This window comes from Marmota flaviventris, chromosome 17 (assembly GCF_047511675.1).
Source record: "Marmota flaviventris isolate mMarFla1 chromosome 17, mMarFla1.hap1, whole genome shotgun sequence".
Lineage (NCBI taxonomy): Eukaryota > Metazoa > Chordata > Mammalia > Rodentia > Sciuridae > Marmota > Marmota flaviventris.
In genome coordinates, this window is record NC_092514.1 from 77,820,507 (window position 1) to 77,847,612 (window position 27,106).

At 46.8% G+C, this 27,106-nt stretch overlaps 1 protein-coding gene across 2 annotated transcripts in view; it reads left to right on the forward strand.

Annotated features, from left to right (window-relative positions):
- Positions 1 to 7,010: 7,010 nt before the first annotated feature.
- Positions 7,011 to 27,106, forward strand: part of Foxk2 (forkhead box K2) — a 61,447-nt gene continuing 41,351 nt past the window's right edge. The window contains exon 1 of one of the 2 annotated variants that reach the window (XM_071603179.1): positions 7,011 to 7,417. In XM_071603179.1, the coding sequence (XP_071459280.1) occupies positions 7,026 to 7,417 (392 nt within the window). In that variant the 5' untranslated portion in view covers positions 7,011 to 7,025. The remainder of the gene's footprint in view (positions 7,418 to 27,106) is intronic. The other variant, XM_027922200.2, reaches the window with a different exon arrangement.

The following is a 27,106-nucleotide window of genomic DNA, read 5'->3' on the forward strand; positions in this document are numbered from 1 at the left end:
GATTTGGGTAGCATCTCTGGCACATCCCAAACTTCTCCATCAAACTTCAGTTTGACTGGGAGGGTCAAAGGGAACAGCTGCCTCTAGTTTCATGATTTTCATCTTTACTCATTTCTTGTGCTGGTTGCTGGAACCCAGGGCCTGGCACACGCTGAGCACCTGCTGTACTTCTGGGCCACAACCCCCAGTCCTTAAGGAGCAGTTCTGTGGGTGAGGTTAAGGACAGCTATGGGGTGGCCAGTTCCCGGCGCAGAGCCACGGCCTGGCAGTATCCTGAGGCCAGAGAGGTCAGGGACCCTTGGAGAGGAAGCAGATGCTTTGCCTCGCAGGGTCCCAGGTGAGGCTTGTGTGGGAGGTTCTGGGCCAACGGGCAGATGGTGGCAGGTGGGCCAGAGATGGCCACCTGCAGGAGTCTGGTGTTGGCAGGGTGTCCCCAGGCTGCTGCACACAGCAACTCCAGGCCTGTTCTCCATCTACACCTTCCTGGGGCTAGTGGGCAGGCAGGACCCCTGTGGGGCAACCTCTGCTGGGGGGGCTTCACCAGCTGATGATAGCCAGACCAGACGTGCTCCCCACACGCCCTCCAGTGTGTCCAGCACTGCCCCAGGAGGGATCTGTGGCGGGGCTCAGACCTTCCTAGGCAGCCTGCCTTGGCGACCCAGCCCTGTCATGTAGGCCAGCACCAGCCTCCACTTGCCCTCCGCAGAGTGAGAGGTGGTCACCGACTTCACAGGGGCTGGGGGAGTGGAGAGTGAGTGAAGTGTGTGGCCAGGTGCCAGGCCCTACATGAGGTTAGAAAGGGTGGCCAGGGGCTGCCGGCTTCCCAGCAGCAGCAGTGAGTCCTAAGTGCTCTTGTAGACTTGGCACAGCCATGGGACATCAGGGCCTGGCCCACGCTCGGGGGGCGGGGGGAGAAGGGCCTCCACTCTCTCACATCTCCAGCTGCCCCCATAAAGCCCCCTGCCCAGACCTGGCATCTTTCTTTGATCCTGAGCACGTGACTGAGAGCCCTTGCTGTCCTGCCTACCATATGCCCATGGAGAGATGACAGGCATCATCAGTCCTTGGAGAAACAATGCCATCTGGCGCCCTACCACAGCCTCACTGGAGTGGCTGCAAGGGACAGGGCTGCAGCTGCTGGTCATGGACTGGGGGACCCAACGAATACATGTGGGCCTGAGGGACAGACTCAAGAGATGGGAAGAGTGGGGCACCCATGAGCATGAGAGGCTGCAGGGTGCCCTGGGTGTGCACAGGCCCCTCTGTATTCACAGCTGAATTCCAGTCTGTCCCATTCCAGGTGTGGGTGTGTTTTTCAAGAATTGAGGGACACCAGCTTTACCCATAGAGCTTCAGAAAGGCAGCCTAGTGGATGAGATGCAGGTGGACCTGGAAGTTCAGTGTGACCAGAGGTGAGCCGCTATGTGACTACAGAAGGTCATCTTGGCCCTCGGATCATGTTTGGAGAACACCCACTGGGACACGCACACTGCCCTCCTGGCTGCAGGAGGGCCTGCCTTCACTACAGCGTGCGTGCCTCCTGGGGCCAAAGGCTCCTAGGGGAGCTGTGTGGAGAGCCCTACCTGCACCCCTTATTAGACCAGGCCTGGCCTTGAACTAACTTGGGATCAGAGGCATGCTCCACTGCACCCGCTAGAGAAGCAGTTTTCATGGAGTAGACCTCAGAATCCCATTCACTTTTTTTAAATTATTATATTTTTAGTTGTAGAGGGACATAATACCTTTATTTATTTTTGCTGAGGATTGAACCCAGTGCCTCACACATGCTAAGCAAGTGCTCTACCACTGAGCCATGACCCCAGTCCCCACATTGATGTTTTTTGGGGGGGTGAAGGTGCTACCAGGGATTGAACTCCGGGGACTCTGCCACTGAGCCACATCCCCAGCCCTATTTTGTGTTTTATTTAGAGATAGGGTCTCACTGAGTTTCTTAGCGCCTTGCCATTGCTGAGGCTGGCTTTGAACTCGTGATCCTCCTGCCTCAGCCTCCGGAGCCACTGGGATTATAGGCGTGTGCCACACTGTGCCTGGCTCCACATTCACTTTTTGTTGTTGTTGTTTTTAGTTGTAGTTGGACACAATACCTTTATCGAACCCAGGGCCTTGCCCGCACCAGGTGAGCACTCTACCACTGAACCACAACTCCAGCCCCTCCACATTTGCTTTTAAATCCAGTAAATATCAGTAAAATTAAGCCCTTTCTGGGCAAACTTTTTCTGAAAACAAACATCATAAGATTTGTTTCAGAAACCCTCATTTGTTGAGAATAAAATTAAGTTATGAATATATGTATTATTCATCTATAAAACTTTTGTTCCTGAAATCAGATGATGTTATTTTACCAATTTTTTTTCAATTTCAATATTTATTTTTTACTTTTAAGTGGATACAATCTCTTTAGTTTACATTTATGTGGTGCTGAGGATTGAACTCAGTGCCCCAAGCATGCTAGGCGAGCACTCTACCACTGAGCCACAACCCCAACCCCTTACCAATTTTTAATGTCTTTTTGAGACAGGCCCTAAATTGGCTGCCTCCTGCTTCGGCTTCCCCAGAAGCTGGGATTGCGGGTGTATGCCACTGTGCTCAGCTCTCACCCCTTTCATTTTAAAAAAAGAGACATAGTCTGCTCCATGGCTGTACATCAAACATTCAGCTGGCTAAAATGATGGGCACTGAAGTCAGGTGTAGATTTTCTGTATGTTGTGTATGTGTGTGTGTTTGATGCTGGGGGCAAGCCCAGGGCCGTGCATATACTAGGCAAGTAACTACTCTGAATTGTACCCCCACCCCTGATTTCTGTTTTTAAACAATGCATTTGTAAGCACCTGTACAGTTGCATAGCCTCATTTACGTATAAATTTCTAGACCTGGAATTACTGGGTCAAAAGATGTGCACTTTATTTATTTTTAATTTTTTTTTTGAATTTTAATATTTTTTTCTTTAAGTTTTTGGCAGACACAATATCTTTGTTTGTATGTGGTGTTGAGGATCGAACCCGGACCGCACGCCTGCCAGGCGAGCGTGCTACCGCTTGAGCCACATTCCCAGCCCAAAAGATGTGCACTTTAAATGTCGCTATATTACTATTATCTCACTGAGGCAACTCAAAACACTTGCCACAGAATTCCTGCAGGGAAGCACAAAGAGGTGTGTATGTGAGGACCAGTCCCAGTTGCCTTGGGAGGTGGTCCAGCACCCCATCCCCAGGCTGCTGTGTGACAGTACTGGTCTCTTCACCCACTGGTCTGAGTTCTGCTTTGGCTTGTGTTGTCGAGGCTGCAGTCTGTCCCCAAGACAGCACATGACTGTGGATGCACAGGCTGTACACAGCTGCTCGTCCTGTGGCCAGGGAGCAAGGACGGCAGGGAGAGGAGGAGCCTGGGTTCCACAGTCCCCCAAGGGCACACCCCCGATGACCAACCCCAAGGCCTCACACTAAGTCCACCTCCTAAAGGCCCCAGGACGTCTGAGTAGCAAGCCTTCAGCACATGGGCCTTGGGGGGCACTTAAGACCCAACCACAGCACCCAGGGCACTTCAGTTGGTTGTTAGAAATGAGTTACCATGCACACTTTTTTTTTTAAACTCTTTTTTTGGGGACACAGTATATTTATTTATTTTTATGTGGTGCTGAGGATTGAACCCAGTGCCTCACGCGTGCAAGGCAGGCTCTCTACTGCTGAGCCACAAACCCATGTCCAGCATTTTTTTGGTACTTGGGATTGAACTCAGGGGCACTGAGCCACATCCCCAGCACTATTTTGTATTTTATTAGAGACAGGGTCTCGCTGAGTTGCTTAGCGCCTGCTATTGCTGAGGCTGGCTTTGAACTCAACGATCCTCCTGTCTCAGCGTTCCAAACCGCTGGGATTACAGGCATGTGCCACTGCGCCGGCTCAGCCATTTCTTTTCTTTTTTTTAATATTTATTTTTTAGGTTTTTTTTTTTTTAGGTGAATACATATCTTTATTATTTATTTTTATGTGGTGCTGAGGATCGAACCCAGCACCCCGCGCATGCCAGGTGAGCGTGCTACCGCTTGAACCACATCCCCAGCTCTCAGCCATTTCTTTTCTCTTGATAAATAATGAGTGGGATGGCTGGATCATGCGGTGGGTGTGTGTGTGATGTTATGTCAGAAAGCACTCAGTTGCCCAGTGTAATGGCCAAAGCCCCTCATCCCAGGAGCTGGAGAGGCTGAGGCAGGAGGATGGCAAACTCAAGACCAGTCTCAGAAAATAAGTGAGGCCCTGTCTGAAAATAGAAAATGAGAAGGGCTGTGGATGTGGCTCAGTGGTAAAGCACTGGCCAAAAAGAAAAAAAAAAACAGTCACTGGCCCCAGAGCACCATGCCATTCCTACATTCCTGTCTCCACCAACCACGTTAGTAGCACCAGTCTAACTCACTCCAGCCACCAGTGGGTGTTGATCATGGCCCAGGGTTAATGTGCATTTGCTGTCTAGCTGGTGTTTCCCTCATGATTCATGATATTCTACATTGTCTCGAGTATACACTGGATGTTCATGTATCATCTCTTTTGAAGTAGTTGTGCAAATCTCCGTATGTTGGAAAACTGGCTTGTCTTTTCATTATGGAGTTATAGCTGTTCTTTTAGTTAAATTAATAAATATGGTACTGAGTGTGGAACTCACAGAGGTAGCTGTGAGCTACCTCCCCACACTGGGCACTTGCTAAGTTGCTGAGGCTGGCCTCTAACTTGTGATCCTCCCTTTTCAGCCTCCCGAATTGCTGCAATTACAGCCATGTGCCACTGCACTTGACCAAGAGTGTAACTTTCTTCATACTCTATTATAGTTGTTGTTTCATGGTTGACACCTGGTTCTGAGGTCTCATTCCCCTGTATGTCTCGCCCATCTCTTGGCTCCATCACTTCTCACAGGCAGGCTGCTCTTTGTGCTGTGCACTGTGGGTCCTCCAGCCAGGCTCTAAGCACTCAAGGACTCTGCTTTCTCCTGCACCTGCGTCCAGAACACTGCGGGCTCACTGCTTTCACATGAACAGACACACCCTTCAGAAACCAGGCCTGGTGTGTCTCTTCTGCCCCCCCACCCCTTGATGGCAAATGGCTGCTGCCTACTGCAAGCATCTCCTGGAACATGGCCACATACCCTGCTCAGTGGCCTGTCCATTCCCAGCTGTGCTGGCGAACAGTGGATACTCACCAAGCACTTAATGGCTGGAAGGCCAGGCAAGCCGCCTTCCCTCTCTGGAGTCCTTTCTGACCATCCAAGTGCCACGTACCAGTGCTTTCTCCTCCAGACAGTCTGGTACTGCCCAGGCTAGAGCTCCCCTGGGTTCCTTCCCCGCTGCTGCACAACACCAAAGCCGAGCCCAGAGCTGCCACCAGGCACAGGCCTAGACACAGGCACAGCACTGGAAAGTGGGAGCCCAGGATGCCAACCACCACCAGGGTGCCAGCGGCCACTGGGCCCTCTCTTGCCTGCTCCTGGGCTCTTGCCTTTGCCTGTTTGTCATTTCTCTATCTCAGCACTGCACACAAAATAAAGGAAAAATCCCCCAAATAAATGAATGCATATTCAGTGAAACTATTCTCAGTGTCTAGCGTGTCCAGCTTATGGTTCAGAGGATGGAATCCTTAGGAATTTGTACTCATAACTACATAAGCATACGTGACAAACAAGATATGCAAATGTCACGTTCAGAAGGACACATTAATCTTCATTTCCTCCAATATGAGTGGACTCAGAATGAATAACACACACGCACAGAATGACCCTATGGCCTCCTGACTGGGGCCTGTGTCAAGCAGCTCTCCCCAGAACTTCCTGCCCGTCCTTCCCTCACACTGAACTCCTCTAATACTTAAATTGCGTCTGTTCCTCTATTGTTCTTCACTAACAATCGGCTGCAAGGTGAGGGCCACCATGGCGTGGCCACAGTACCTCCCAAGCAGCGGCAGCATCCCACCCTCGGATTATTGTGAAGGTAGGTGCAGCTTAAGCTCTCTCCTAGAACTGCTCTAGCCACCCTAACAAGAATCCTGTAGTAGCTTCCGGGTCCCGACCTAAAACATCCCACAAGTGGTCAGGCAAAGCGGCAGGGATGGCTGGTGTTTTGGCAAGGAGTGGGGGTGGTCAGCGTCGGGGGCCCCCTCCCCCTGCGGGGTCAGTATCCCGGGGCCAAGTTGCAGACTGGCAGGTGTCAGGTCCTCTGGCCGGGGTGGGGGTGGCGTGTCCAGGGCCCACGCCCTCTTGTGGTCAATGTTCAGGGCCCCACTTGTAGAGGGCGGGGTGGCCAGTGCCGGAGGGCACCGCGTGGCCTCCTGCTCGCGGTCGCCGGCGTTTGGAGGCATCGAGACGCATGCGGCTTTTGTTTTGATGGGAGGACTTTCACGGGTTAGGAGGCGCCAGCCCGCTGACGGCCTCCGATTCGGGGGACCCTAATCGCCCGGCGGTGGTGAGCACACTGTGCCCGGGGGCGTCGGCGGGCGGCAGCTGACCCCGCAGCTCGGTTCCGCGCCGAGATCGCGGGGGCCGGGGTCGTGTGGACCAGCGGGCGCCGTCTCCGACGCCGCCAGGAAAGGCCCCGGCTCGGGCCGCGGAGAATTGGACCGCGGGGAGGCGCCCACGCCCGCCGTGACCTTGGCCTCTCCCTGCCCGCCGCCCCCGGCCCGATCCCGCGCGTACTCCGCGCTCCAGCTCTCCGCCCCAGGTTTTCCCCGCCGCCACGGCCCGGCCTGCGTCGTGCGTCCTGCGTCGTCGCAGGGCGTGCGGGCGCTCAGTACGGCGCGGGCTGCCATTGGTCGGCCGCGGTAGCCCCACTGCTGTGCGCCGCGCCCATTGGCCGGCGCGCCCGTCCGTCGCGAGCGGCGGTGCGCGGCCGCGCGAGCTCCCGCCCTCGCCGCTCTCCTCGCCGGCCGGCGGCCTCGGCGCCCGTCCTCGGCTCGCGCGGCCCACGACCGCGCCCGGGCCTCGGCCCCGCCAGGGCGCCCGCGCGGATCGGGCGGGCCTCGCAGGCGATGGCGGCCGCGGCGGCGCTCTCGGGCGCGGGCGCCCCTCCCGCGGGTGGCGGGGCCGGGGGCGGCGGGTCCCCGCCGGGCGGCTGGGCCGTGGCGCGACTCGAGGGCCGGGAGTTCGAGTACCTCATGAAGAAGCGCTCGGTGACCATCGGGCGCAACTCATCGCAGGGCTCGGTGGACGTGAGCATGGGTCACTCGAGCTTCATCTCGCGGCGCCACCTGGAGATCTTCACGCCCCCGGGCGGCGGCCATGGCGCGGCGGCCCCCGAGCCCGCGCAGCCCCGGCCCGACGCGGGCGGCGACTTCTACCTGCGCTGCCTGGGGAAGAACGGCGTGTTCGTGGACGGCGTGTTCCAGCGGCGCGGGGCGCCGCCGCTGCAGCTGCCGCGCGTGTGAGTGGCGGGCGGCGCGCGGGCGGGCGGGGGCTGCGGCTGCGGCCTGGGCACAGGCACAGACCCAGACCTGCAAGCCGGGGCCGGGACCTCGACCTGGACCCCGACCCAGCTCAGTCCCAGGAACCCCAGCCGGTACCCACGACCCTGATCCAGCTCAGACTCGTGAGCCACAGCCAGCACCTACGACCCCAACCCAGCTCAGACCCACGAGCCATGGCCAGGATCCATGACTCCGACTCAGCTCAGACCCACCAGCCACAGCCAGGGTCCTCGACCCTGGCCCAGGCACCTCGACCCTGGCCCAGGCACAAACGCATAAGGTGGCCTGGACCCAGGCCTACACGCACCAACAGGGTCAGACCCTGACCTGCATCTCCTGTTCACAGTAGGGTAGGACCCTGATCCAAGAACACTCTACCCGCAACCAGAACCTGTTCCACATCCTGACCATAGTCAAATGCCAGAGCTAGGATCCACCATCCACCAGGAGGAGCAGACCCCATGACTAGGATGGATCCTGACCCCCCACCCAAGGAACCAGATCACAGTCCCCAACACTCCATCAGGAGGACCTAACAGGCCTTGTCTGTCCTACACACAGCCAGACCCATATTCCCCCACACATGATCCCCTTGGATCTCAACCTTAACTTCTTGCCCAGTCTGACCCAGACCACCAGCCAGGACACAGATCACCATGCCTGCACATGACCCTCTGGTCCCCCTGTTATGCAGGGCTTTCATATGTGCACATGGACTCTGCATCCTGGCAGTTGGTATATATTCAAAATCAGCAGGTCATCCCCAAGGGAAATGTTAGCTGTATGCAGTGGAAGAACTGCCCCAAACTAAAACCTGTGTCTTCTGACAAGAAGCTGTCTGCTACTTCTTTTCTGTAGTGAAATATTTCCAGAGTGTGGTGTTGTGAGCCACAAGGACTTCTTTTCCTATTGTGTTGGTAGCCTAACAATTGAAAACTGCAACCTTACCATTTTTTAAACTGTATTGAACCCAAGGCCTCACACATATTAAGCATTGAGCTACACCCCCGCCCTTTTTCTTTAATTTTGATTCATGTTTTTTTAATGTGGTGCTGAGAATCAAACCCAGTGCCTCCCGCATGCAAGGCAAGCAGTCAACCACTGAGCTACAACCCCAGCCCTTCTTTAATTTTGAGACAGGGTCCCACTAAGTTGCCCAGGCTGGCCTTGAACTTGCAGTCTCCTGCTCAGCCTCTTGAGTAGCTGGGATTACAGGTGTGCGCCACTGCACTCAGTCAAGTATTTAAAAATCTGCTCTGAACTATAAACATTTTGGCAAATTGGGTACTTCGAATATAGCTTTTTAAGTTTTTTAATGGAAAGGTGGTTTTGTTATTTAGAAATTATTACAAGGTCATATAGAGTGTTAAGTGAGCCTTACAGGTAAATGTCAATCATGCTACAAAATAATTCAGCATGGTTTGATAAAGTCATTTGCTCTGCTTGAAAACATGTTTGCTGTCTAGGAAATGTTCATTATCCCGATAGGCTTGTTTCTTGGTCAGTGCAGGTACAGCTTTTGTCGACACTCTGGAATGTTTAACTGCTCTGATCTTTGGAAATGCTGGTAAAAGCATTGCTTCTCTTAAGTCTCTGGTGTGTATGTTTCCGTTGCTTAAGTAGCCTTGAAGAGGAGTACCAGTTTCTATTCCTTAATAGTCACTTTATAAAGAATATTTTCTTTTTTAAAAAAAAATTATTGGTGCCTTATAATTTGATGTACTAGTGGGATTCATTGTTACATGTTAAGAATGTTATATTCAAGCCAAAAATGTTTTCCTGTATTTATACCATAGACAGCGTCAAATTAATGGTAGGGGCCTAATGGCCATCTTTTCTTTGGTGCTAAAACATGGAATAGCACTACTAACTGCTGCCCTTCAATCTGGCAGTTTGTTTACAAAAAAATGCATTTTTACCTACTTGAGATTCTGAGGCAGGAAGGTCACCTGGGCAACATAGCAAGAGCATTTCTCAAAAAAAAAAAAAAAAAAAAAAAAATCCATGTTCAACAAAGGAAATTGTGTGCTTCTTCTTTTTTTTTTTTTTTTAGAATTTAGGGCTTTTTAAAGAAAATATTTTACTTTTCAGCCAAACCCATTTGTGTTGAATTCTACATGTGCCAACGTGCTGAACATGGAAATAAATTGACCTTTCCGTGAGGAAGCGAAATTCAGATTTTATGAAAGGGTAGAGAGCCTTGCCATGGAGATGAGTAGGAAGCAGGTGAGGTGGAGACTGGCTCTCTGGCCTTTGCCTCCAGCATGGCCTTGAACTTCTTTCTGGTGGGCTTGGGAACCAATGCCTATGCTGGTGGGAATGGCCTAGTTCACAGAGTCAGTCTCTGCACTGTGTGGGATAGATGGCTAATTTGTAGGGTGTTTCAGCACCTCCCTATTTTTAACACATTATTTGCAAGTTTTTGGTGTAGAGTAGTAACATAGGTTAAGGGAATAAACTGTAGAGACAGTTGGTACCAGTGAAATGTAGGTACATTGTTAAATCTTTTTTTCTTGAATTTAAACTTAGTGTTTAGGTTGATGTTCAAAGTTTTTTTTGTGTGTGTTTCCATACTAGGAAGTAAATGTGGCCTCACAAATGCTAGACAAACTACACCCCCAGTTCTAATTTATTTATTTTGTGGCACCAGGGACTGAAGCCAGGGGAGCTCTACTGAGCTATATGCCCACTCTTTTTTTTTGGTACCAGGGATCGAACTCAGCGGCACTCAACCACTGAGCCACATCCTCAGCCCTATGTTGTATTTTATTTAGAGACGGGGTCTCACTGAGTTACTAAATGCCTCGCTGAAGCTGACTTTGAACTCGAGACCCTCCTGTCTCAGCCTTCAGAGCAACTGGGATTACAGGCTGTACTGGATATTTTAAGTGTGAACATGTGCCTTTTGCTAGGTGGTTGGCGAGCTCTATGCCCACTGTGGATGGGTGTGTGAGAGAAGGCCAGCATGCGGGGCTTTCCAAAAGACAGGATTCTGCGAGTCTTTGATTTGACCGTGTGTGAGGACTGTGTAAGAAAACAGTGTTTTCCTTGCTGAGAGCCTGACTCATGGGAAGCACAGGTGTTCCTGGGGTTGGGGTCTGTGGGGTGTCCTGGGCCATCTGGACAGGTCTCTTGGAGATGGACAGGTGGATGGTCCTTACAGGTGTGGCTGGGCAATAGCTTGACACTCCAGAAGGTGGAATTCAGACTGAGAGACTCTGGGGCAGGTTGTGGAGCAGCAGATAGTGAGGTTTGTCTGGGCCTGGTGGGGGAGCATTTTCCTTCTGTCCGAGGAGAGTGAAGAATATGTTCTTTTAGAACAGAGTCTGTGTCCAGAAACCAGGTTTGGCACCTGAGACTAGAGAAGTTTTAGGAAGATCAATTGGGTAGGAAAGTTTGGGTTTGTTGGTGTTGCTGTAGCAGCAAACTAAGTATAATGTATAAATAGAAATAAACAAACAAATAAAGCAAAAAAAAATTTGTTTTTGTATGATGCTGGGGATTGAACCCAGGGTCTTGTTAATGGGAGGCAAGCACTCTACCAACTGAGCTATATCCCCAGCCCAATAAGCACCTCTTTAACAGTTGTGTATACTTTGAAGATGCCAAACAAATTTGCCACTCTTTTTTTTTTTGGTACCAGAAATTGAATCCAAAACTGTCTCCAAATAAAAACCTAAAAAGGGGGGCTGGGGATGTGGCTCAAGCAGTAGCGCGCTCGCCTGGCATGCGTGCGGCCCGGGTTCGATCCTCAGCACCACATACAAACAGAGATGTTGTGTCTGCCAAAAACTAAAAAAAAAAAAAAAGTTAAAATTCTCTCTCTCTCTCTCTCTCTTTCTCTCTTTAAAAAAAAAAAAAAAACCCTAAAAAGGGTTGGGATGTAGCTCAGTGGTAAAGGCTCCTAGTTTCAATCCCTAGTATCAAAAAAAAAAAAAAAAAGGCTACAGTATACATTCATTTGGAAATTGATACATTTTTATCTTTCATACTAAAATATCTAGTAGCCAAACATAAATAGGATAAATTGAATTCACCATCTTTGACTTGTAGATGTTGGGAACATAGAGCAGCTATCCTGAGGTCTGTTCTCCTTAGTCCCAACAACAGGCCTAGGTCTCTTTTCTACTCACAGTCTTTGCAGTGGTAAGACTCAGTTCATTAATTTTTTTTTTTTTAAACACCTCATTGTTAGACCAGTGTTTTATTTTTATTTTTATGTGGTGCTGAGGATTGAACCCAGTGCCTCACATGTGCTAGGCAAGCGCCCCATCACTGAGCCACAAACTCAGCCCTCAAGTCATTCATTTTAATGTTTAATTAACGAGTAGTTTAATGCATTTTAGATTTAAATAATTTTGATTTCTAACATTTTGAGAAATAAGCCTGTGTGACCCATATATAACATGTAGTAGTCATTTGTGCACCTCCTGAGTTACAGTGAAAATAGGCTTCTGGAGAGACTGGGGCCACATTACAGTTAGCTCCAGTTAACTGAGGCCTTCCAGTTAACTTCTCTGGGCTCTCTATAGTCCCATTGTTCATGACTGGGATAGGTGTCCTCACCATGTGACACAGTTGCACCATGTTTGTGCCCTGCTGGATATCAAGGTCTGCATCTGTTTTGTCCATCACCGTTTTCAGCATGGTGCTTGGGGCCTGTTGGAAGAAACCTTGAGGATCCTTTGCACAACTGACGGTCACTGGTACCTCTGGCAGCCTTCTGCTTTTGTCCAACCCGCCTTCTCAGCCTCAGTAGAGTAGTAGGGAAAGGGGAAAGGAGGAACTGGTTTGAATGTAGTGTCCAGTTTGTGGTCTAAGTTAAGAGCTGCTTCTCATTAATGCTTTACACCTTTTGTACTGTTTTTGATTCTTAAACTGCTTTTTTTCCCCCTTTGATACTAAGGATTGAACCCAGGCCTCACAGTCTACCAGTGAGCTACATACCTGGCCCTTTTATTATATTTTTGAGATGATCCCACTTACTAAGTTGCTGCCTCCTTAATTGCTGAGATTACAGGCTTGTTTTGATATATAATAAACCACAGATACTTTGTTTCTTTCTGGGAGGCCTGAGGCTGAGCCCTTCTGCAGGCCTTGAATGTCACCTGGTGCTTTCTAGGCGATGCAGTGGTTCTGGACCCCTTAGAATGCTTTTAGACTCAAGGAAGCAGGAAGGTAGGGGACTTCTCACTGTTTATAGCACCTTCTAAGGGGTTCCCGTCATCCTCTTGTTCTCATTCATCTCAGGTGACCTTTTTCTCCAGTGGTCTTCCAAGGCAGGGATAAAGGCTGTGTACATGCTTGTACCCCCTGAAGTTGGTGCAGCGCCATCACCATCACCACTGTTGCCACACACCTGAAGCACAAGGGCTGTTAATAGCATTTACTATCAAACAAGCAGTTCAGGTGCCAAATATGTGATGAAGGGATCCCAGTCTGATGCACTCCCCTTTTTACCCCGCTAACCCACCCCCTAGTCCAGATGGTTTCTGAAGTGAGGAGTCTTTTAATGAAAGAATTAGCATTTTGAATCATATCTGTTTTACATTTCTATATGGCTTTTGTTTTCTTTTGTTTGGTTTTGGGGCAGTTTATGACATCTTAAGTAAAGACAATATAGTAAGTCAGCTTCCACACTTATGGTCTCACCTCATAATGAGGAATCTTTGAGTTTGCTAATGAAACACAGTTTGCTAGGGCATATTACAGGCACACATTACCATTTCTATCGTTGAAGCAGGCTCTGAGTGCCATCATCCCAGGAAGTGGTGGTCCTGGGACACAGAAAGCACCCAGCCTGAGCAGGAGGCACCGTCTTCCCAGGGCATGTCAGTTTGTACCATATGTGGGCTTTGTATGTCTTAGGAAATCCCTCTGCTTAACATCCCGTGGGGTTTTTAGACAGTATGCATTTTGGGGTGGGGTGGGGTGGGGACTAGAGCCCTTCACAGAAGCCACACTGTAGTATCCCAATCTCAGGACCCCCGTCTCTTCACATGGACGCTCTTGAATCTGCTTCATGCGTGTAGTGTGGATTGCCTTTGCCTGCCACAGCAGAGTTGCTGGATAGACATTAATAGTTAGTCTTATCTCAAGTATTTTGATTGGAGAAATTGATCCATTTACATTTGAATACTCATTGGTAAGGATTTGTGGCATTTTGTTATTTGTTTTCTTATGTTTTACAGCTTATAGTCCCTTTTCCCTCCCTGTCTTTTATGTTTACTTGATTTTTTTTTTTTATTGAACTATTTAATTCTCATTTCTTTCTTTCTTTTTTTTTTAGTTGTTGATGGACCTTTATTTTATTTATATGAGGTGCTGAGAATAGAACCCAGTGCCCCACACATGCCAGGCAAGCACTTTTACCACTGAGCCACAACCCCAGCCCCCTCATTTCCTTTTGTGTATATATATTTCTTTATAGTTACCTTGGGATTACACTTAAATTTGTATCTTGGATTGGTGATGTAGCTCAGTGATAGATCTAGAATTTGCTCAGTACATTTCAAGGCCCTGGGTTTGATCCCAGCACCATCAAAAACATAAACACACACACACACACACATATATGTATATATATATATATACATTTGAAGCTATCTATTTTCAGCTAATATCAACTTCAAAAGTGTACAAAAATTCTGCTCTTGTACATTTCCTTCTTTCTCCCCTTTATATTCTCACATTATGTCTTTATACTTTGTCAAATAACATTTGTAAGTTTTTTAATGTATTTATCTTTTGAATCCTGTAGGAAATCAGTGTGAGTTCCAAACCAAAATTACAGTCATGCAGTACCAGCTTGTATATTTATCTGCATATTTGCTTTCACTGGAGAGCTATTTCTTTATGTAGCTTTGAGTTAACTGTCTGTTGTCCTTTATTTCAACCTGAAGGACTCTGGTTAGTATCTGTAAGATAAATTTCATTAACATTAGACTTGTCCTACAGATGCTAACCTCTCTCTGCTTTTGCTTTTCAGGAGTGTCTTAAGCTGTCGTGTGTGTGTGTGTGTGTGTGTGTGTGTGTGTATGTATGTGTGTGTGTGTATGTGTGTGTGTTTGAGTGTTTGAGGATGGAACCGATGCCATGCACATACGTGTTAGGCCAATATTCTATCCCTTAGCTATATCCCCAACCCATTTTTTTTTTTAATATTTATTTTTTAGTTTTCGGTGGACACAACATCTTTGTTTGTATGTGGTGTTGAGGATCGAACCCCGGCCGCATGCATGCCAGGCAAGCGCGCTACCGCTTGAGCCACATCCCCAGCCCCCAACCCATTTTTTTTTTTCATTTATTTATTTATTGTACCAGGGATTGAACTCGGGGGCACTCAGCTGCTGAGCCACATCCCCAGCCCTATTTTGTATTTTAACTAGAGACAGGGTCTCACTGAGTTGCTTAGCATCTCTCTCTCTTGCTGAGGCTGGCTTTGGACTCCCAATCCTCCTTGTTTTAGCCTCCTGAGCTGCTGGGATTACAGGTTTGTGCCACTGTGCCCAGCTCCATTTTTTATTTTGAGTAGGGTCTCCCAAAGTTATGCAGGCTGGGCTTGAACTTGAAATTCTCTGCCTCCACCTCTCAAAAGCTGGGATTGTGGGTGTGGCCACAATGATGGGCTCCCCACCATTTTTTTTTTTTTTTTAAGGTACCAGGGATTGAACCCAAGAGCACCTTACCGCTGAGCCACATCTCCAGCCCTTTTTATTTTTTATTTTGAGACAGGGTCTTGCTAAATTGCCAAGGCTGGCCGCAATCTTGCAATCCTTTTGCTTCAGCCTCCCAAGTAATTGAGATTACAGACATTTTCCACTGTGCCTGGCCAAATTTGGGAAGTTTTGTTTTGTTTTCAACGTGAGTGTGTGTGTGTGTGTGTGTGTGTGTATTTCAGTTGTAGATGGACACAATACCTTTATTTCATTTATTTATTTTTTTGTGTGGTGTTGAGGATTGAACCCAGTGCCTCACATGTGGTAGGCACGCGTTCTCACAACTGAGCTACAACCCCAGCCCAAATTTGGGAAGACATTTTTTTCAAATTCCCATATTGTAGTGACATCCCATAGGTTCCACAGGCTCTATTCATTCTTTATCCTTTTCTCATTCTACTTGTCAGGCTGATGATTTCCCTTATTTTACCTGCAGATTTGCTGATTCTCTTCTGCCTGCTCATATATGCTGCTGAACTCCAGGGGAATTTTTCCTATTGATTGTTGACTTTTTTTTTTTTCTCCCAGTCCTAGGACTTCCCTTTGCTTTATTTTATAATTCCTGTCTGTTGTTGATGGTCCTCTTTTGTTCATATGTTGTTTTCCTTTAACCCTTTGAACACATTTAAGTCTTTGTCTAGGAAGTCCAGTGTCTGGCCTTCTTCTGTGATGATTTCTGGCTTGTTTTGTAGGCGTGTGTGCTGAGTGGGGCTCAAACCCAGGACCTCATTTTGCTGAGCATAGGCTCTACTTCCAGGCCTGTTTTGTTCTTTTGACTGAGTCATGCTTTGCTGTTTCTTTGTGTGCCTTATGATTTGCTGTAGTCAGACTGGACATTTGACTTTTGTGTGTGGAAGCTTTGAAAGTCAGATTCTCCTCCTTCCCCAGGGTTTGTGTGTGTGTTGGAGGTTATGAGAACCTTTTGTTTATTGACTTTCTCACACTATTAGTGCAAAGATAATATTCCTTGAAGTCCTCTTCTTTTAGCACTTTTCTTTCTTTGTGTGTGTGTGTGTGAGGAATTGAACCCAGATGTGCTTAACCACTGAGCCACACCCACAGTGCCCCCCCCTCACACCTTTCAGAGACAGGTTCTTGCTAAATTCCTGAGGCTGGCCTTGAATTTATGACCTTCCAGTCTTAGCCACCTGATACAGGTTTGCACCACCAGCCCCAGCCTCAGCTTTTCTTTTGAAGAGGTATCCTGGGAAGCAGGGGATTAATTTCAGAAAAGACAATTCTTTTCACTTGGCTCTGCCTAGGCCCACTTTCAGCTCTTGGCCTCGCTTGCACTTCCTTTAGGGCTTTGCCCAAGGTGAGAGAGAGCTCAGGGCTTTGCCCAAGGTGAGAGAGAGCTCAGGGCCTTCACAGTTTTTGTCTGAACATTATTTTGTCCTTTCTGATCCTGGACTGCATACTGTTACTCCCCAGTGTCCTGATTTCCTGGGGGAGCTTTGCCAGCCTTTGCCTGAGGCTGTCATTGTATGTTTGGACTAGGGTCTTTGTCCCAGCCCTCTCAGGGTTGTTAATGTGCTTTGAAGTATTTTCAAGCTTTTTTGACTGGAGTTCTGAGTCAAAAACTTGAGTTAGGCAAAATAGCAGGCATGCCTTGTGTTGCCAGAGCCTCAGAGATTAGAACAGGTATGTACGTTGAAATTTTTTTCCTAGTTGGGACTGAACCCAGCGGTACTTTACCACTGAGCTACATCCCCAGACCTTTTTTTTTTTGAGACAGGGTCTTGCTAAGTTACTGAGGCTGGCCTTGACCTTATGGCCTCAGTCTCCCACATGGCTTAAATTGTAGGCATGCACCACCACGCCCAGCTAGGTGTATTCAGCGAATTTAGAAGAAGGTGTCCAGCAGTTCCTGGTAGTCACTCAAGGTCAAAACAAAGTGAATTTAGTTGTAGAAGATCCTTTGGGCTGGGTCGGGTCAGGTGACTTAAAAGTGGGACCAAAGAAATCTAAGGAAAATTATTGTTTTTTTATTTTTTAGGGAATACTTTATTAGTTTTTCTAATCAAGCACATATAGATAAGACCTTACATATTCAGTACAGTGTGTTACCCCTTTACAAATGAAAAAAAATTAAGCTTAACATTTCTAGACCAGTATGACTGTTAATTTCCACATAATGCCAACTCAACACAGTAAAATGAGATAGTTTTTCCAAAATTGACAGCACAGCTAAAGTTTCTAAAACTTCAAATTATATACATAAATATATGTTTATTTATTTATGTAAAAAGACCATCATTTGAAAAGAAAATATTATAGAATAACATCATTAAAAAGGAAAATAATTTCTAAGAATTTCAGGTACATGTTGAATTGAATTGGCATGATGCTGATAGTCATCTCTCTCTCTCTCTCTCTCTCTTTTGGTACTGGGTAATGAACCCGGGGCGCTTAATCACTAAGCCACATCTCCAGGCCTTTTTTTGTATTTTATTTAGAGATGGTCTTGCTGAGTTGCTTAGGGCCTTGCTAAATTATTGAGGCTGGCTTTGAACTCGCAGTCCTCCTGCGTCAGCTTCCTGAGCCAGCTTCCTGAGCTTTGGGATTACAGGCATGTGCTACTGCACTCAGCTGATAGTCTTAATGTTTTTATTGGTGCATTATAATTATACAGAATAGTGTATAAAGAATGCATGCACATAACATAATTGGATCACCTCCCTTCCCCAGTACCTCCACTTTCCCTTCCTCATCTCCTTCCTCTACCAGTTGTCTTTTTTAAAAAAGTCATTTATTTATTTATTTATTTATTTGCAGTGTTGGAGCTTGAACCCAGGGTCTACCTTGTGTTAGGCCTGTTCTACCTGTGAGCTTTACCCCCAACCCTTGCTGATAGTCTTTTAAAATTTATTTTAAAATATTATAAAGTTTGTCTGGGGATATAACTCAGTTGGTAGAGTGCTTGCCTCAGATGTACAAGGCCCTGGGTTTAATCCCCAGCACCACACACACACACACACACACACACACAAAATATATTATAAAGTTTGACTTGTGTGTGTGTGTGTGCGGGGGGGGGGGGTTAAATTTAAAAGAAGTTACATTCCATTAACTTGCAAGGAATCTTCTTTTTTTTTTTTAATATGATATTTTTGTTTTATCCTCTGTATATATTTCTTTTTTTAAAGAGAGAGAGAGAGAAATTTTTAATGTTTATTTTTTAGTTTTCGGTGGACACAACATCTTTGTTTGTATGTGGTGCTGAGGATCGAACCCAGGCCGCACGCATGCCAGGGGAGCATGCTACCGCTTGAGCCACATCCCCAGCCCTGCAAGGAATCTTATGTTAGTTTTTTTCTTGTGTATAGAAGAGAACAGAACAATGATATTTTAGTAAAATCAAGTTAAATTTGAATCTAGTCCCATTCATCTTAAGAGACCCTGAGGAGGGTTACAGATCTTCACAAAGGCACTTCTGGAAAGCCCATGTTCTCAGCCCTCACTGCTGCCAGCAGGCCTTGCTTGTAGTCATACCACCTTCCAGCCTGTTAGTGGGCTGCAGGGACTGTGCAGTGTGAGCCATTTTGCTTCCTGTGTCCTTCTCTAAGTCATTCCAGAGTTACCAATAATGTCAAATGCAGCTCTCCCCTCCCCAACCTTATGAAGAACTTGAAAGGAGCAGGAGAAAGGCAAAGCCCTTGGAAGGAGCATGTGTTTGGCAGAGTCCCTTCTGAGTTCCTTGCTTTTGGAGGGCGGGGGGCAGGATAGGGTCTCAAACTCCCAGCTCACACGATCCTTAATAGCTAACTCAGCCTTCTGAAAAGCTGGGACAGTGTGTATACACAACAGTGCCTAGCTCCACTTCTGCATTTCTGGCAGACTCCTTAAAATGGTTTATATGATTCAACTGTAAAAGTGAATAGAATTATTTATTTCCAGTAAACAATGTTTATTCCTGAGAATTTAAAGGGGATAGAACAAAAATTGTTGATATGTTCTTGTTAGAATTTGGTTTTTTAAAAAAAAAATTATTTTTTTAATTGTTGATGGACCTTTATTTTATTTGTTGATATGTGGTGCTGAGAATTGAATCCAGTGCCCCACACATGCTAGGCAAGTGCTCTTCCATTGAGCTACAACAAAAATTTATTTGTTTGTTTGTTTATTTATTTATTTTTTGGTGATAGGGATTGAACCCAGAGACTTTCACATGATAAGTGTGTTCTCTACCACTGAATTACCTACACAGTTCCTAAGATTTTTATTAATATTTTCTAAATAGTTTTCAGTATTTTATCAATTGTTTATGTATTTATTTATTTTGCATGTTGGGGACCAAATTCAGAGCCTTGTGCATGGTAGGCAAGCACAGTACTACTAGTTACACTCTCAGCCCTTTAAAAATAAAATTTCATTTTACTTTTGCAGTGCTGGGCACTGTACCCAGGGACATTCCATTGAGCCATTTCCTCAGCCTCCCCAGTTGTTGGGAGAGTCTCATGAAATTTCCCAGGCTAACCTTGAACTTGCCTCCCAAGTTGCTGGGATTGCTGGCATGTGCCATCCTACTTAGCTCAAATTTTATTTATTCATTTATTTATTGCTGTACTGGGGATTGGACCCAGGGGTGCTCTACCATTGAGCTACAGCCTCAGCCCTTTTTATTTTGTAATTTAAGACAGGGTCTTGCTAAATTGTTGAGGTTGGCCTTGAACTTGCAATCCTCCTGCCTCAGCCTCTGGAGTTTCTATTTTCTATCCCCAGCCCTTTTTAAAAATGTATTTGGAGACCAGGTCTTGCTAAGTTGCTTAAACCCTCACTAAGTTGCTGAGGCTGGCTTTGAACTCACGATCTTCCTTCCTCGTGGAGGTACTGGGGAATGAAGGTGATCCAATTATGTTATGTGCATGCATTCTCCTAAACCACTGGGATTACAGGCATGTGCCACCACCACCTGGCAGTCATTATCTTTTCATCCATTACCTTAGAATCCTCCAGGATCCTCCAGGGCAAGATTCTAACTCCCTATCCTTTTTTTTTTTTTAGTTGTAGAAGGACATAATACCTTTATTTTTTATTTTTATGTGGTGCTGAGGATCGAACCAGTGCCTCACATGTGCGAGGCGAGGTCTTTACCACTGAGCTACAACTCCAGCCCTCCCCATCCATCTTGAAGTAGTTGAGGTTATAGACACGTTATTTTATAGTCACTTTGCCTCCTTTTCAGTTTGGAGGCGCTTTCACTGTGGCCTGTTGATGGCCATGTGCCCAGTCTGGGCTGCTACTTAGTGGTGTATCCCTGGGACCTGTGTCTAGTGCTCTGGCTGGGGGCATCTCCCCTCTGCTTCCCATGGTTCCCTCGCAGCTCCTTTGCTGCCTGTAGGGGGTGAATATGCCTTGTCTGATTCTGGGAGTGACAAGCTGTCTTGGAGTCAGAAGCCTAGCACATTGCACAGCAGATACACAAAGCATTTATCCATCTATTTATTTAATTGTTTTTCCAAGTTAGAGTTTCTACAAATGTCATAGTATGGTTTCTGAGCAGTCTGTTCTGTGAAAGCCCAGGAGGGTTTCACTGATAGGAATCATCCTTTAAGACTATTCTGATTTTACTATGGATAGTAGTATATAAACCTTACTTTTTATAAGTCATTTGTGGTAAGTAAAACATAAAGAGCTATGTGAACATCTAAACATATTTGTTATTTTAAAAGACAAGACTGATAACTTTTTGGCTTAGGGACCAGGAAAGCATACCAGATAGGCTGCAGCATACCTACAAAAATGTTTCAGAGCTGGGCTCAGTGACATACAGCTGTAATCGTAGCAACTGAGAAGGCAGAGGCAGGAGGATCACAAGTTCAAGGCCAGCCTAAGAAACTTTGCAAGACCCTGTCTCAAGATAAAAAGGGTTGAGTATGTGGCTCAATGTTGGAGCACACCTCGGTTCAGTCCCCAGGATTGTTTTAAAAAGAAAGAAAGAAAAAAAAATTTTTTTTTAAGTTCTACAAAAATGTTCCAGTCCTTGATTGCTCTCCTGGTTTAGTGCAAGCGTTCCTTGAGCTGAGTGCTGCTCTGTCCTGGGGTGAGGTTCTTATTTAGTTGTGTAAGGGCAGAGCAGAGAATCCTTCGGTAGCTGGCGTCTATCAACATCATGCTTTTCGTTTGGACCTGGGGAGCAGACCCAGTGACTGGCCCCAGCTCTAAGCACACTGTACTTGCTTCTGAACATTGTTAGAAAACAAGCTCTTTTGAAAGTGAATTTATTTACACCGTTTGTCCCACATACAGATGAGATTCTTCAAGCTTACTATGCCTTTCACCTGCGAGACAGTGGAAGTAATGGCTCCTCAGAGGCACCTGCAGTATCCAATCCTGCCCAGGACTCTTGTTACCGGCACAGGGTAGGGGAAGGGCAGTGTGCTCTGGGCTCCAGTGGTGGAGCAGCTGTGCTGTGCTCTTTCAGCTGAGCAGACCTTTCACCTTCACCTGATATTCTGGTTATTCCAGGTTTTCCAGTGTAGGTGTTTCCACTTTGCAGATGGCAAAAACTATTTGCCTGGCTGTATTTTAGACCTGCCTGTTGCTTGGTAGAAGATCTGGAATCTAATGTTTGTTTACCTTAGAAAATCACAGCTTGGGCATCAGTGTGTGTTAGCACTTGCGCTGTCTCATCTGATTCCTCTTTTACTGTGTTCTGGAGTGCCTGCCTTTTGAGGCAAGAGGATAATTATGTTTCTTACAAATTTGTCCTGACATGTGGGAGGTGAGGAAGTAGGCTGAGCCAGTATCATCATTTATACACTAGATTACAGCAGTGGATTGAACATGTAATCAATTTGATGTTTTGAATCTATATCCTTTCTTCCTAAAGTAAGAAATAAAGACATTTATTTGTTTATTTATACTTACTTACATACGCACTGGGGATTGAACCAGGGTTGCTCTACCACTGAGCAACACTCCTAGCCTGTTTTATTTGCTATTTAGAGATAGGATCTCACTGAGTTGCTTAGTGCCTCACCATTCCTAAGGCCGGCTTTGAACTTGTGACCCTCCTGCCTCAGCCTCCAGAGCTGGTGGGATTACAGGTGTGCCCTGCAAAAGAGCTATTTTAAAAAAAAAAAGATATCTCCAATGCCAGGCATGGTGGGCCACACCTATAATCCCAGTGGCTCCAGAGGCTGAGGCAGGAGGGTCACGAGTTCAAAGCTGGCCTTACCAATGGCGAGGCGCTAAGCAATTCAGTGAGACCCCATCTCTAAATAAAATACAAAATAGGGCTGAGGATGTGGCTCAGTGGTTGAGAGCTGCTGAGTTCTATCCTGGGTACCTAATCGCCCGCCCCCCCAAATGTCCAGTGTCTACTTTCTCTCTCTCTCTCTTTTTAATTTTTTTAAAATTAGACCTTTATTTTACTCATTTATATGCTGTGCTTATAATCAAACTCAGTGTCTCACCCATGTAGGCAAGTGCTCTACCACAAAGCCACAACCCTAGCCCATCTGCTTTCTTTTTTGAGATAGGTGGGATTCCCTTAAATGGAACAAGTCAACCTAATAAATTTTCAAAAAGCTGATTTGTGATTGTAGAAATTTTATAAAAATCATTTCCTATGAGATTGTATTTCTCATCAGGATTAGAATTTTGAAAACTGTTTAACACTGTAGGGCACAAATGAGTTAAATATTCATATTTGGAAAAGAATAAAAGCAGCTGGGCATGGTGGCTCACACTTATAATCCAGAGACTCCCAGGCTGAGGCAGGGAGATCACCGACTTGAGGCCAGCTTGGGCAGCTTAGTGAGATCTGGTCTTAAAATTTAAAATGGGATGGGATATGGCTTAGTGGTAGAGCACCTGCCTAGTACACCAAGGGCCCTGGTTTCAGGACCCAGTATCCCCATATCTATCTATCTATCTATCTATCTCTTTCTTTCTCTCTCTCTCTCTCTTTCTCTCTCTCTCTCTCTCTCTCTCACACACACACACACACACACACAAAAGTGAAAGGACCTGCTTGGATTTAAGGTGAACTTATAGATGATTATGGGTTTTTTTTTTTTACATTTTTTCGGCGGACACAACATCTTTGTTTGTATGTGGTGCTGAGGATCGAACCTGGGCCGCACCCATGCCAGGGGAGCGTGCTACCGCTTGAGCCACATCCCCAGCCCCGATGATTATGTTCTTGCAGTAGGAGATGAGGGAATTTTAGTGTGGACCCCAGACTAGGGCCAGCTTGAGACCCTGGCTCACTATTTCATGTGCCCACTTGCCCTTGGTGGATTTTCTGTAGAGAAGCCTGGCTTTTTCTCTGCATCCATGCTCTCAGCTTTGGGTTTGGTTGATGCAGGCAGGTGCGCTCACTTAGCCAACATGAGCTGGCACCTGGAGGTCCCATGTGGACCGGCCTCACTGGTCTCATCCTGTGCTGCCTTTGTGCACTCCACTAGGGCAGTAGGTATAAGAGAAGCCACCAGTGGTCAGGATTAGGGCCAGGGGCTGAGAGAGAGAGAGAAATGGATGCGCGCTTTTGCATCTCTGGCTTTTGTTGGGAGGAAGACCCCAGCACTCTTACCTTGGGAACTCCCTTCCACAGGGAAGGTGTTTAGATGATTCTCAGGCAGCTGATAGTGTGTAAAGGGGAGGGGCTGATTAGACTGTAGGATCTATCCAGGAGTCCGAATATGACATATGACAGAAGGGTGGAATCTTGGAAGATACAACCAAGGAAATAATGAAGTACCATCTTAAGTTATCTAGTTAATATATAAATTGATAAATGAAAAGTTCTGTCTTAGAATGGGCTTGATCACTGGAAGTAAGAGATTGTGGTATGATGGCTTTAACTTCCTGGTCTTCTCCGTCCCTTCATTGGTTCTTGTCATCCCCCTCATTGTTCTGGTGCCGGTGTGTAGGTGTGTGTCCGTCTGCAGCTGATCCACTGAAAGTGTCTCTGCTGATCCCCTCTTCATCCCCCATTTTATCCACACAGTGACCTTGATGCATGTGGATTATTCCTGCAGCCATGTCCTGAGATTGTACTCCTGGATGGTGCCCTTTGGTCCAGCACTTGCCTTGGGACCTTACCTAACTTCTCTTCCACTCGCTCTGTGTACCCTCTATTTGCCCCTCTGCTGGCCACTACTCCTGTGGGACCAGCTGTGAGGGTTCTAGCCAGAACCCATCATCTCTCCATGCTACCTTAGAGAGGGAGTCAGCCTTTTAGCAAGTAACAAGTTAGCACTTCCTCCTGTGTTGGGTTCCCTGATTGTTTTGTGCCCACTAACAAGTGTGTGACAGCAGGGGTCATGTCACTGAGCCTTTATTTGTTTTCCCAGCCCATGGCACCTGACCTTCTGAGTGGACAGGGTTTTTTAGTCAGTGTGTATCAGCTTGAAATGCAGTGCCCTTTCTGAAAGGACTGGCAGTGGTGCAGCTGTGAGTGTGATCTTTCTGGGACAGGTGGGTTATGGGGGGTGCTTGTGGCCTGCGTAGTGCACATGGCTGCTTCTTTGATGCCCTGGGTGCGGCCTTTCCCAGCTTCCCAGCATGTTTGAGCCTGAGTGTGATCCTGTGTGCAGCTCCATAGCTTCCTGGGCTCCCTTTTGGCAAACTCCACAGAGCACAAAGGGGATAAAGGCAGTACTGAAGAACCATATACACAGAAAGTCCCAAATAGGCAACTGACACATCAGGTTTCTGAATGGCTAAATTTTTTAATTTGTTATTTTGAATCTGAATATTACAAACAGACACTTGTATGACAATCATGCCTGACTCCATTAAACTTCTAGAACAGATTAAAAGAGGGAGTGTAGCCTGGAGCCATGGTGCATGCCTGTCATCCCAGCGACTTAAGAGGCTGAGGCAAGAGTTATCACAAGTTTGAAGCCAGCCTCAGCAACTTAGCAAGACCCTCAACAACTTAGTAAGACCCTATGTCAAAATTTAAAAAGGGGACTGTGGGTGTTATCTTAGTTGTAGAGGACCCCTGAGTTCAGTTCCCAGAATCACACGCATGTAAATGCGTGCACAACCCCCCCCCCCCCACACACACACACAGAGGGTATGAAAAGATGGTAGTGTAATGTTAGAGGTGTAGATTTAGCCCTTGGCCCTCAAACCTGTAGTCTAACTGCATGTGACCAGAGGGCCCCTGGCCATCTCCCATGTGGGTTCCCTTGATACTTGTTGTCTTATCAGTACCTTCTAGATTCATTCTCCAATTATTTGGAAAACCCAGGGCCTTGCATATGCTGGGCAAATGCTTTAGCACTGAGCTACATCTCCAGACCCTAGACATTGTGTTTTAGAGCAGTTTTAGTTCATGGCAAAGTCATGGGGGGAGATACAGAGATTTCCTGTACATGTTCACATAGTGAGTTAGGGTTGGATGAAACTCATTGTTGAGGTTCTGCTTACCAGGAAGGCAGTAGCAGTAGACAAGAACTTTGTCCAGTGCTGTGTTAGCACCTTCTGCCTGCCTGGTGTCCAGTGCTATGCATCTCAGGCCACTTGTCTGCTTGTCTCTAAGGAGTTCCAGAGAGTTCTGGGGCTGCTGTGGAACAGAAAGAAGAGCACTAGAGGGCATTGTGCTTGGTTTTTTCCTAATTGTGTGACTTTTGAACTTACCTTGATCACATGTTAGCAACAGGGAAAACACTGGTTGATGTTTTACTCTGGGCAGCAGTTTAGTGGGTTTACCCCACTCTGTGTGAATACCTGATTTGCCTTGCAGAAAGGATGGTTCTTGAGGTACTCTGTTGGCTGCAGTACACGCCCAGATCCCACCTGAAGCCCAGCAGGATTAGAAGCTGGTGGAGTTTAGAAAAGCGGGCAGCGTGTATACCCATGAGACCCGCATGCTTTTTGGAATCTGGACTAGGGGCTCTGGACCTGTTTAAGGCATGGAGGCTTCTTCACATGGGAAGGTGGGAAAAATAAAAAGCTGAAGGTGGCATTCACTGCATTGCTGTGTGCTTCTTCATCTCTATGTGCAGTGTCCTCTCCCTGCAGTCTGCTGTGGTCCTCCTTTCCAGGGCCGTGAGTGCACCCTCTGCCAGGCATCTTGCCTGTTGCTCTAGTAAGCACTAGTAAGCAGATGTCTGTCTCTGCTTGTGTCACTCTTGTTTGTGCTGGTGCTTCAGTGTAATCTACACACAGAAGTGCACAGAGCCCAGGTAAAGCCTGAGGAGAGCCCTCTCGTGGCTTGTCCCACTGAGGACACCCTGGAGCACCTACTCCGATCTCCCTGCTGCCTCCCAGCCAACTCTGGAGTCCTGTTTGGAATTCTAAACACAGATTACTTTGCTTTGATTTTGAGCTTTGTGTACATGGAATCATACAGAATGGGCCTTTGGGAGAGGGTGTTTGTTTTCCACTGAATGGTATGTTTGTGAGACTGCTCCATACTTTTCACATAGCTATGGATCATTTTATTTATTTATATATTTATTTTTGGTACCAGAGATTGGACCTAGGGGCCCTCAACCACTAAGCCACATCCCCCACCTTTTTTGTATTGAATTTAGAGACAGGCTCTTGCTAAGATGCTTAGGGCCTTGCTAAATTGCTGAGGCTGACCTTGAATTTGCGTTCCTCCTGTCTCAGCCTCCCAAGCAGCTGGGATTACACATGTGCACCATGGCACCTGACTGAATCATTCATTCTTATTGCTCTAAGTATTCAGAATGTATATATAACATAACTTTGATATTCTGCTATAAATGGACATGAAATGTAGTTTTGTTGGAGCTGTTAAGAATAATACTGCTAGGAATAAATATTCTTGTAGATTTTTTAGGTTGCATGGCTTTTTTTTTTGGTATCGGGGATTGAACTTAGGGGTACTCAACCACTGAGCCACATCTTCCAGCCCTGTTTTGCATTTTATTTAGAGGAAGTCTCACTGAGTTGCTTAGCACCTTGCTTTTTTGCTGAGACTGGCTTTGAACTCATAATCCT